The sequence below is a fragment of the Musca autumnalis genome, unplaced genomic scaffold (genome assembly GCF_047663935.1).
Source record: "Musca autumnalis isolate F117 unplaced genomic scaffold, ASM4766393v1 scaffold_2, whole genome shotgun sequence".
Classification (NCBI taxonomy): Eukaryota; Metazoa; Arthropoda; class Insecta; order Diptera; family Muscidae; genus Musca; species Musca autumnalis.
The window spans coordinates 3890806-3903473 of NW_027411755.1; the positions used below are offsets into that span (position 1 = coordinate 3890806).

Sequence of the window (12668 nt, forward strand, 5' to 3'; positions counted from 1 at the left end):
ACCTAATTTCATGAAATTTTTTAATGAAATTCACACTAGTGTGGACCGGGACTAACGAAACTTGAAAAGAAACTTTAATGAAATTGGTTTCAAGAAACCTTGCTAGTCTGACCATCGACTTAATACCCTAGACAGACGGCAACGTTAATTTGCATTAAGAAGGGCATTTTATTTTAACCTGGCAGACAGTTTCTGCATTTACGAAACAGCTGTTTGCTGGTAAACAACTGTTTTGTTGTTGTTTGCAATGCAAATTGTGGGGCTCTCTTTCACAGCATTACCATATTGAAATACCTAAATTCAATTTGAATTCCCTTTGATTTTGTACATTACCCGCACAAATTTTGGAAGTTGTGCATGTAAAGTTATGATTTCACAACATCCTTCGATGCAGTCCACACGGAGTTATGATACATTTTTTAAGCAGTTCCTTTAGAGATCCCTACAAACAGTTGGTTGATCCCTACACGCCGCTGACGACATAATTTCTTCAAAAGAGAAACAAGAGTTATATACAGTCAGCCCTCGATTATCCGTGATGGTCGGGCCCGGAAGTATTACGGATAATAGATTTTCCCGGATAATGGAGGCAATGCTTTTTTGCAGTTTTTGAACATGTTTTTAAGTAAAAATGGCATAAAATTGTACAATAATATGAAAATCTGCAATTTTTATAAAATTTGTTACGGTAACCCACAAAATTTTAGAAGGACACATAATATCATCATCATCAGATTCATCTGAGTTGACTTTGTCCCATGGTTTTTGTGATAACATAAATACAAAAATTGTGTAATACGGCAGAATTTCCAGTTTTCGTTTTAACTTTTGTTTGCTTAATCAAATTAAGATAGATTCAAGATTCAAGATATATTTATTGAGACTTATATAATGTTTGAACAGTTACAATTAGCATGTGACAAGGAAATCTTAAAACTATTTTGTATTATTTTAATTAATGTGTAATGGCATGAGCTACTTGCTTTTGTGATAAGTTATAACAATTATTGTGGTGTAAATTGAAATTCAATGCTTGCTCCCGACATTTTGACAATTTTGTTGTGGAAATCTCCATAAGTTAAACTTAAAACTAAAAACTTACAACTAAAAACTAATAAAAACTAACCATATATATGTATATATGTACACACACACACATATATATATATATATATATATATATATATATATATATATATATATATACACATATATACATACATATATATACTAATACTATACTAAAGTGCTAACCTCTGTGAGTGTTAGGGGTTGAAAGGTAGTAAAAATCTGACGAAAGCGAAGCTGAATAGTCAAATTCATGTGGAATGTTTTCTCTTAAAACACCAACAGGTGACAGATAATACACATCTGACCAGCCAAATTCTCGTTGATTAATATAGACGTCTTTAACTAAACTGTTTTCGTGGTTTGACAATGACTCAACAAACCGCTTAAGAAGACTTAGAGCATACAAACCAATAGGTATAATGCATGGTAGAATAAGAAAAGGTAGCAGCAATACACAGCTGACTGAACTGGGTTGTAACGTTAGTGCCAAATTTCATATGACATTTTATACATTTATTTCTATTTCGATGTACATTAGGGACATATATTTTTTGAGAAAAAAATATATCATTCGAAAAAAAAACATTTCCCAGAAAGACTTTTTCATATCAATGATATGTAACCTCCTCCAAGTTCGAACGATAAGCCGCGCAGTAAATCCCCGCTTGTAGAGGCGATACAACGTTTGTTAGTATGTGAGGTATTTTGTTAAAATTTAAAAAAATAAAGCCCTAATAAACATGTGCTTCTTTGATTTCTAAAACAAAACATTGAAACAGCTTCTCCTTTTTCTATGAATTTCCAGCGACCCCAAACTTTTCTGCAAGAATTCTACTTTCTGCGAGAATTTGTGCATTTAGTGGAATGATGTGGAAACATAAAAATTGAAAATGTAACGAATTTTCATTCATGTTTTCCAAAATATTGAACCAAATGTGAAAAATTATTAGTTTTTTAAATTCAAATAATTTATAGACATTTCCTTGTTTTGTTTACAAATACATGGCAGTAACGTTACAAACAAAAACAAATTCCTTTGTGGTTGTTGTTCGAGTTGTATTTGTTGTAGTATTAACTTTACCTTGTATTTGTTCTACCATGGGTATAATGGAAGATTCCGAATAAATATGCAAATTGGAATATCTTTTTGTTGGATTCTGGTAACTCTTATTCAAACACTGCCTGAGCACCTTTCTTTCACATATCTCAAACTCTCGAATCACCGTAGGAGAAACGCTGAACCAAATTGGAATAGCGTACATCAAAATTGGACGTATATAGGCCGTTTACATATAACCGGGTTAACCCAGTGGGTCTGGGTTTCAAATGCCATTTCCATTGTGTATACTTCAAATAAATCCTCATAAAGAAGGTTAACCCTGCAAAAAACTATAATATAAACGCCGTATTACATGTCTTATATATTAAAAGTTTTGTCGCAGTAGGAGTAGATCTGTTACACAAAATTACTGACAACGACCCCTTCACTTTATTAGCTCTCCGAAGCATTAATCGAGCGTGTTCGTTAAATTTCACCAACTTATTAAAATGGACTCCTAAATACTTGAAATTGTCTTTAAATGGAATTTCGTTTCCATTTAAAACTAGCTTCAACAATTTGCTTTCCGGAACAACAAATCTAGCACATTTGCCGGACGCATTTCTAAGGCATAATGCCTCACATTTCCCAACGTTAATTTTTATACCCCAGGAAACATAGAAATCGTTAACTAATGACAGATGTCGCTGAACCTTGGATAGAGCAACGAAGGGAGATTCCGCATGCGCATATAATAAGGAATCATCTGCGTATAATATACCTTTCGAGTCATCAAGAGTGTGTGGAAAATCGTGAATAAACACAGTATACAAAAAAGGTGCCATAACTGATCCTTGTGGAACACCACAATCAACATTTCCAAGAGAACTACTAAGACCATCAAACTCCACAAAGAACTTTCTGTTATTGAAAAAACTGTGAAGAAGCTTTATAATGTGTCCATTAAACCCAATGTTTATTAATTTGAAAAGTATTCCATTATGATATGCGTGATCAAAGGCCTTCTCAATGTCAAGGGAGACAGCAACTGTACATTTACGATCCCTAAGATTCTCTATAACGTCATTATGGAATTTTAGTAGCGCATGAGTAGTTGAGTGACCTTTTTTAAACCCGAACTGGTATTCTGGAATAAATTCGTTTACCACATCGTCTTTCATTTTTTGCATAATTATTTTTTCTAACAATTTACCAAGGTTTGAAAGCATCGAAATTGGTCTTATATTGTTAACATCATAGTTTCCGGGTTTCTTTACGATGGGAACTATTTTTGCCACTTTCCAAGTATTGGGAAAATAACAGTTGTTAATACAGTTATTGAAAATTATGGTTAAAAATTCCAAAGCTTTAGTGGGTAGTTTTTTAATTAAGTAATTTGATATGTTATCAGGGCCCGAGGATCTCTTATTATTTAATAAGCTAACTTCATCCTTAACTTGATTTAAAGATGTAAAAGCTAAATTTGAATTGATTAATGACGATGAATTCACATCAAACGTGCATAAAGGTTCAGATGAACCTGCTAAAACTCTATCAATAGTTGGTGCTATTTCAGACTCGTCTCTATTCGGAGGAGAGGATTGATAAACGGATGTAAAATGATCCTTTAAAATAGCAAGTCCATCTGAGCCGTCCCTTACTGCACCTGCTACAGAAACTTGCCTCAAACAAGATGAGCGTTTGCACCCAGTGATGTTATAAATTTCTTTAAACGCTGTTGGGCCTGGCTTTATGTTTTTAAGTCGACTATTTAGACGTTCCGCTTGTTCCAAGCTTACTTGTTCCTTGATAATTATTCCTAGTAGTTGAATTTGCTTTGAAATTAAAACATACTCGGGATGCCTCCTATTTAAGGTACGATGGTAAATGTTCTTTAACTTTTTTTGCATATCATACTTAATCCGGAGTAACTTTCGTATGTTTAACGAAGGAATAAAACTCTTTGCCTTTACGTTCATCGTTACTGAATGCCTTTCAGCAATCAAATCAACTGATGATGAAAAAGAATTAATGTATTCATCTATCTCACTATTATTAAGATTCCGTTGAAGTGGAGGGAAATCTTCTGATAAGCTTGAGGTGATATCATCTCGAAAATTATTCCAATTTGTCTCCTCATATGATCTATAGGTTCGGGGAACTTTTAGAAGGTATTGAAAGTCACTGAAACGAAGGCTAAGTTCCAATGGGAAATGATCAGAGAAACCGGACAAACATTTTGTCTCATAATTTGGATTTGAAACATTTAGTAAGCTAGAACTTACCAAGAAATGGTCTAAAAATGAGGAGCCATTCGGATAAGTTGGTTTTGTATCACAAATTCTTGTGATGTACAGCGAGTTACGAATTAACCAATTGTTAAGAGCGATTCCATTCGAGTTGGGGAGGTTATCACCCCAAAACGAATTCTTGGCGTTAAAGTCGCCACCAATTACTAATCCATCAAAATTATGTGAAAAGGTAATTATGGATGAAAGTCCTGCAGCTAATGAAGCAGAATTTAAATTTGATGGCCAATATATACAGCCAAGAAGAAGTCTCTTAAAGGAGCCGTTAAAATTTAAATCAACCTTTATGAAGATATTTAGAAAAGGTAAGTCTGGAATATTGATCCTTGAATAAGTAATCGAATCTTTTATAGCAATACCAATCCCCTGAGCACTATCGTCCCTTATGAAAGAATATTGATCTAATTTTACATTCTTACGAAATTTTAAATGAGTTTCCTGAATAAAACCGAAGTCAATTTTATTGCGACGTAAAACGTCGCTTAATTCAATTCTTCTACTAGAATCCACAAGGGATCTTACATTGAATGTCATAAATTTTATAGTTTTATTTATCATAAGAGTCATAAACTTCTTTCAATAATAACAAACATTCTTTTTTTGCTTGTTCCTTTGACAATGTTTTATAATTATTCAAAAAATTTTTAATTCTATCTTCTAAAGATAGCACCTCTGAGCCACAAATGAGTTTAGCTATTTCCAAAAACTCTGTAATTATAGGAGATGTACTTGGGCGATTGGTAGTAGGATGTGACAAGTTTTTATTGGCTGTTGTTTCAAAACAAGAAGCAAATGACTTCCCTTTATTTACAAAGCCAGACTGAGTAATAGCGCGACTAACATTTTCGGCGGCCAATTTTTTCCTCTCTTGGCTTTCTTTTAATATTCTATTCTTATATTCCTGGTATTTTTTGAAAGCTGAACACCCCCTCCAATTTGCGGGATGGCCCAATTCACCGCAATTAATACATTTAGGACCCTCATTTTTCTGATCCTGAACGCATTTACCTGGTTCGTGACTTGAGTCACATTTTACGCAAGCATATGGTCTGCTGCAATTTCTAGCAATATGGCCCCATATCTGACACCGTTTACACTGAATTTCCCTAAAATGAGAATACGGATGTTCCCAGAAAACAGTTTGTTTTAAAACTAACTTTCGGTGAGATATATCACCAATTTTTTTACCGGGAAATAAAGTTATTTGAAAAAGCCCAGTATCGTAATTATTGCGTTTTGAATGAGTTGTTTGAAATTTAACTACAGACTCGATAATGTCGGGATCAGATTGATTAAAAAAGGTTTGTACATCACTTTCCTTGGTGCCGAGAGCAAGTCCACGTAAAATTAAGGTTACCCTTTTAAACTCTTTTGGCGTATAAGAATAAGAATCCTTACCTTGATCCCGTAGCACTTGCATCATTTCAGAATGGAGATGTGGGTCTTCCAAGTATAACTTGCTTCTATATCTACTTTTGTTCACAAATTTGAAATTTACCTTGGGGGTTCGAGAATTTAACTGGTCAATCATGCCCTTAATGTCTACATTTCGCAAAAATATAGGAGGACAAAATTTGACGGAAACATTCTTAGGTTCTTTGTTAGGTTTTCCAGGATTGACTTTCTTTTGTGTGGGTAAGTTAGAATTTATATCGCCAACGACAAAGTCTTGCAATATAGAAAACCTGTTCTGGCCTAGATTTGTAATTGCTTTATTGGATGCATTCGCCATTGATCCTTTTGGAGCTGTACTCTTTGCTTCATTAACTGAGAAACTGTTTAAGACATCTGTATCGCTATTGCTATTATGACGCTTTCTTTTACTTTCAACACGAATAAATTCTTGGTCACTAGATTTGCACTGCATTACAGCATTATCAGTAGCTGATGCATCTAAAACATCCATATCAAAAGTTGATTCGGTACTGGGAGGGTCTAAACATCTCCTTTCATCAAACATTGTTGTTTTTGCCATCTGAACATTAGATTTCACATGTTTTATATGATCTTTGGGCGGATTACCATCAACCAAACTCTTGTCAGGTGGCTTCTTATTACCAGTCGACTTGCTAACGTTGCTCATCGGGGGTAGGAAGATTCAATAGGTGTTCGGAAAATAAAGATTTCTCAGAATTTTACCAAACAGATAAAATTTAAAATATTTGAAGTTTGAAAATTATTTAATTTATTTTTTCCCAAAAACACGTCTACTCGGTTCGACTTGTCGAATAGGAATCCTTAATCAAATTAATTGGAAAGTGTTTTTTTTACTCCCGGGTAATGAAGTTTATAACGAAAAATAGAAGAAATGGAATAAGTCCAACATTTCTTTTCTATCACGGATAATGGAGGTTCCCGGATAATCGAGGTTCAACTGTATGTATTTCGAAGAATTTGTTATAAAATAAAAAATACAAACTTAAGTTGCGAACATTTTTGCGGTAATTTACGAGACGGAAATTTTTAATGGAGTGGAGTTGGAGTCCATGTCGAAAATTGAACTAGTGATGGAAATGCAACATGAAAAAACCCTTTAGGATGATGAAGCAAAATCAGTTGCGCATCGATTACTTGAAGAACGGAGGAAGTATACCCAATTGCGATTGAATTTAATGGAAACTTTTTATAATTTGTGTTTATATAATAAAATTCTTAATATTCTTATTTTACTCAAATAATACATGCATTTTATTTATTCCGGCATATTTTGCAATGGCTTGCATTTTTACTGCATCTTTAGATTGATTAAAAACACAATCCGAAGAGTGCCAATCCAAAACCCTACATCGAAAGTTGTGATTCCGATCGAAAATGAAGTGCATACTAGCCGTGTGCTGTGGAAGCAAAATTTAGTGCATCCTAGCTGCGCGCTCTCTTGTAAAATTCAAAAGTGAATTCATAGAAAAAGATGTGCTCCAATGGCACTTGGACTGTACAGTTGTAGTGATTCAACTGCATCCGCGGATGCAAACTTTTTCTGGGCAAGAATGTGGGTAATGCACGAATTAATTTGAATTAACACTATGTTTATATTTACGAAATCCACTCGATTTCAACTGTCAAACGTCAAATGAAATCCACTCGATTTCAGATGAGTTTTCATTTGACGTATACGCAAAGGAGTTGACAGTTGAAATCGAGTGGATTTCTTTAATGTAAACATAGTCTAAGGCAGTTAATGCAAATTAACGCTGCCGTGTGTCTAGGGTATTATTTTTGTGAATTATTTTAGTACGTCGCGTTGAATATTAGGTATGGGCGCAAAGCACTCTAAAGCATAGTACACACCGGCCAACAAAACTGACAGTCATCGAGGTCTAGCTGAATAATTACTTTCCTAATCTCTAAATAATACTTTACATATTGTATATCAAGCATTATTACCTAAACAAAAGTTTTTATTTGCCAGAGAATTGTAGCAGAAGTTCGTTGACTGTCAGTTTTGACTGATGGTGTGTACTCCCCTTAATTTCTTCTTGTTTTCCGCTCACATATGTGGTCTGTACCAGAACTGTAAGAATCTACTAATTTTTACTTTTTTTACGATAACATAAAGGAAAAAATGTTATCGTAGTAAAAAATAGTAGGTTCTTGCAGGTTCTGGAACAGACCAAAAATCTATACATTTTTACTACGATAACAATTTTTCCTATTTTCCATTTATCAAATAATGAACTCATATCTAAGTGGTATGTGAGGTATTTTATACCGGATTTGTTGTCATACGCCATGCAACTGACGTTTCATTTAGTTATGTACCATGCGCTGTGGTGAATACAGTAAAAAATACAACCATACCTCGTGTGCCTTTTTGGTGCAACGCTGCTGAATTGAAATTCACCACTCTACCTGGTGTTGCTGTGGTGAGTGGAGCTCGGTCTTTCTTTTTCTCGCAACGTCTCATTGCAGGCGTGTGGTACTTTTTTAAGTTGGTCAGGAAAAATCAATAAACATCCAAAATGGTACGTGAAATTAAATAATAAAACGATTAAAATCGAAAGAAAAATGCAACAAATATTCCAAAACCACAAATATTTTTAAATGATGTGAAAATTATTCGTGAAAATGTTAAAATTAAAAAATTGTGAAATTCCTGCACTCGTCTCGATGATGATGTCAGTATAAGTGAATGTGTGTGACGGCTTCGTTTTTTGTGTGTCTACTTCGTTTCTCGTAGGTCACCACGACAATTATGGCTGACATCCATCAACGAGACGAAGAGAAAACGTATGATATGACGTGGAATGTTTCCACAAAAGAGAATAAGAAATAAAAAATGTGGCCTTGGAAGTTGCAAGGAATTTCTTTCTTTTTTCTTCGTTAAAAAATATGAGTGCAGTGTGCATCTTTGACTTAATTTGTTTTTTTTTATGGTTCATAGGTCAACTTCACCGTCGATGAAATCCGTGAGCTTATGGACAAGAAACGGAACATCCGTAACATGTCCGTTATTGCTCACGTCGATCATGGTAAATCCACCTTGACCGATTCCTTGGTAAGTTTTATATCCAGGCAATATAATCTATATGTATTGCTAGCCACGCCCATGGACGTAATCTAAAAGTGCAATTTTTTTCATGGACTTAGGTCTCTAAAGCTGGTATTATTGCTGGTGCCAAGGCTGGTGAAACTCGTTTCACCGATACCCGTAAGGATGAACAGGAACGTTGCATCACCATCAAGTCAACGTAAGCATGGATAATTAACTTGGTTTTAACATAACCTCACTTTTGTATTGTTTTGATTTTGTCTTGCAGTGCCATCTCTATGTACTTCGAAGTTGAAGATAAGGATATGGTTTTCATTACCAATCCCGATTTGCGTGAGAAGGACAGCAAGGGTTTCTTGATCAATTTGATCGATTCCCCCGGTCACGTTGATTTCTCCTCTGAAGTCACTGCTGCTCTTCGTGTAACTGACGGTGCCTTGGTCGTCGTCGATTGTGTCTCTGGTGTGTGTGTCCAAACTGAAACTGTGTTGCGTCAAGCTATTGCTGAACGTATCAAGCCCATTTTGTTCATGAACAAGATGGACCGTGCTTTGTTGGAATTGCAATTGGATGCTGAAGAATTGTACCAAACTTTCCAACGTATTGTTGAAAACGTGAACGTCATTATTGCCACCTACAATGACGATGGCGGCCCAATGGGTGAAGTACGTGTTGATCCTTCCAAGGGTTCCGTCGGTTTCGGTTCTGGCTTGCACGGTTGGGCCTTTACCCTCAAACAATTCTCTGAAATGTACGCCGAGAAATTCAAGATCGATGTCGTCAAGCTAATGAACAGGTCAGTAGAACAATCAATCAATAAATATGTACAGCCATATATGGAAATAGTAAACAAAACGCTTTTAGCACAATTCGTGTTGTTCATAAAGTTGAGGGTTTCGATTTCGAAATTCTCCGCTTTGGGACTGAACAACAAGTGCATATAAAAGTAGATCAACAAAAAGACGGCTTCTTCTGCTGTTCTTGTGAATGGCTGTTGAGGTAATCTTGGCAATATAGATTTGATAACGCTGATCGGTGACCTCTTTCCTAATGTCAGATCCGCTTATGCTGAAGAACCTATATAACATTGTTTTATAATTTAGTAATGGACATGTTATGCTTTTAGCACAATTCGTGTTGTTCATAAAGTTGTGAATTCCAGTTATGGATTTCTCTGCTTAAGGACTGAGCGACAAGTGCATATAAAAGCAGATCAACGACTGGAGTGGATTTCTGCTATTGTTTACAATGGCAAAAGTCTTCTCTGTGAAATGTTGATTTCATAACGCTGAGTGGTGACCTCTTTCCTAATGTCAAATCCTCTTATGCTGAAGAATCAATATTATAAAATTCGGTGTCTAGCCCTTAGTTTCCTCCGCTTTCATTGTTTCATTTTATCTAAATCCAAATGTTTTGTTTATTCTTTGTGCACTTCTGCAGACTCTGGGGTGAAAACTTCTTCAACGCCAAGACCAAGAAATGGCAAAAGCAAAAGGAAGCTGATAACAAGCGTTCCTTCTGCATGTACATCCTGGATCCCATCTACAAGGTGTTCGATGCTATCATGAACTACAAGAAGGAAGAAATCCCAACCTTGTTGGAAAAGATCGGTGTTACCTTGAAGCACGAAGATAAGGACAAGGATGGCAAAGCCTTGTTGAAGGTCGTTATGCGTACCTGGTTGCCAGCTGGTGAAGCTTTGCTTCAGATGATTGCCATTCACTTGCCTTCTCCCGTCGTTGCCCAAAAATACCGTATGGAGATGTTGTACGAAGGTCCTCATGATGATGAAGCCGCCGTCGCTGTCAAGAACTGTGATCCCGATGGTCCATTGATGATGTACATCTCCAAGATGGTACCCACCTCCGACAAGGGTCGTTTCTATGCCTTCGGTCGTGTATTCTCCGGTAAAGTTGCCACTGGCCAAAAGTGCCGTATCATGGGCCCCAACTACATCCCTGGCAAGAAGGAAGATTTGTACGAAAAGGCCATCCAACGTACAATCCTTATGATGGGTCGTTACGTCGAAGCCATCGAAGATGTTCCCTCTGGTAACATTTGCGGTTTGGTCGGTGTTGATCAATTCTTGGTTAAGACCGGTACCATCACCACCTTCAAGGATGCCCACAACATGAAGGTAAGCAACCAACGAATTTTCAGTGATTACATTTCTTTTCTCTACTCGCTTTGTGATGATATTTAACACAGACCTGTACAGAAAACTTTGAACGAAAAATGTTAACTGATTGTTTCAATAACTGGTCCCCCATGTAATAGCTTCTGTGAAATATTTCTGAATATGTTTTTCTTTTGCTATCTCTCCTTTTGTATAGGTTATGAAGTTCTCTGTATCTCCCGTCGTGCGTGTTGCTGTTGAACCCAAGAACCCTGCTGATTTGCCCAAATTGGTTGAAGGTCTTAAGCGTTTGGCCAAATCCGATCCTATGGTACAATGTATCATTGAAGAATCCGGTGAACACATCATTGCTGGTGCCGGTGAATTGCATTTGGAAATTTGCTTGAAGGATTTGGAAGAAGATCACGCTTGCATTCCTTTGAAGAAATCTGATCCCGTTGTATCTTACCGTGAAACCGTCTTCGAAGAATCCAACCAAATGTGCCTCTCCAAGTCACCCAACAAGCACAACCGTTTGGTCATGAAGGCCTTGCCCATGCCTGATGGTTTGCCCGAAGACATTGACAACGGTGATGTCAGCTCCAAGGACGATTTCAAGATCCGTGCCCGTTATTTGGCTGAGAAATACGATTATGATGTAACTGAAGCCCGTAAGATCTGGTGCTTCGGTCCCGACGGTACTGGTCCCAACTTCATCTTGGATTGTACCAAGTCCGTACAATACTTGAACGAAATCAAGGATTCCGTCGTTGCTGGTTTCCAATGGGCCACCAAGGAAGGTATCATGGCTGATGAAAACATGCGTGGTGTTCGTTTCAACATTTATGATGTTACCCTTCACGCTGACGCCATCCATCGTGGTGGTGGCCAAATCATTCCAACCACTCGTCGTTGCTTGTACGCTTCGGCTATTACCGCTTCCCCACGTCTTATGGAACCCGTATACTTGTGTGAAATCCAATGTCCCGAAGTTGCTGTCGGTGGTATTTACGGTGTATTGAACAGACGTCGTGGTCATGTCTTTGAAGAATCCCAAGTTGTCGGCACACCTATGTTCGTCGTCAAGGCCTACTTGCCTGTCAACGAATCATTCGGTTTCACCGCTGATTTGCGTTCCAACACCGGTGGTCAAGCTTTCCCACAATGTGTGTTCGATCATTGGCAAGTGTTGCCCGGTGACCCATGCGAACTTAACACCAAACCCTACCACATTGTTCAAGACATCCGTAAACGTAAGGGTCTTAAGGAAGGTCTCCCCGATCTCGCCCAATACCTCGACAAATTGTAAAAAGTTTAACGTGCACCAATTCCCCAACAACAACAACAACAACAACACCTACAAGAACTTTATGCTCCTGTCACTAACTGTTGGATCATGGATCTAACAGCAAGCAGCTGTTTAGCCACAAATGAAACAAAGCTTCTTAACAAGAATAAATAGCACACGCAAACATACATCAGCAGCAGCGGACACGTTATAACAGTAAAAATGAAATTATAGAGAAGAAATACACAAATATTAAATAAAGATAAAATTACATGATAATTACTGTACTCTAAAAAAGAACAAATAAAATTGTTTTTTGCTTATTATTAATTAGTATTAAAAAAAAAAACATGAAG

At 36.6% G+C, this 12668-nt stretch overlaps 1 protein-coding gene across 1 annotated transcript; it reads left to right on the top strand.

Annotated features, from left to right (window-relative positions):
* The first annotated feature begins 8135 nt into the window (after window positions 1-8135).
* eEF2 (eukaryotic translation elongation factor 2) lies at window positions 8136-12483 on the top strand. The gene is made up of 6 exons (XM_073966655.1): window positions 8136-8381; window positions 8801-8914; window positions 9007-9107; window positions 9177-9704; window positions 10349-11045; window positions 11242-12483. Exons 1-6 carry the CDS (start codon window positions 8379-8381, stop codon window positions 12331-12333), a joined length of 2535 nt encoding a protein of 844 aa, XP_073822756.1. The 5' UTR covers window positions 8136-8378; the 3' UTR covers window positions 12334-12483.
* The last annotated feature ends 185 nt before the right edge of the window (window positions 12484-12668 follow it).

What these genes read in the sequence shown, in the direction of transcription:
- eEF2 (XM_073966655.1), top strand. An exon ending in TGCATCACCATCAAGTCAAC is followed by an intron (nt 9,108 to 9,176) that starts GTAAGCATGGAT and finishes TTTGTCTTGCAG; the next exon opens with TGCCATCTCTATGTACTTCG. An exon ending in AGGATGCCCACAACATGAAG is followed by an intron (nt 11,046 to 11,241) that starts GTAAGCAACCAA and finishes CCTTTTGTATAG; the next exon opens with GTTATGAAGTTCTCTGTATC.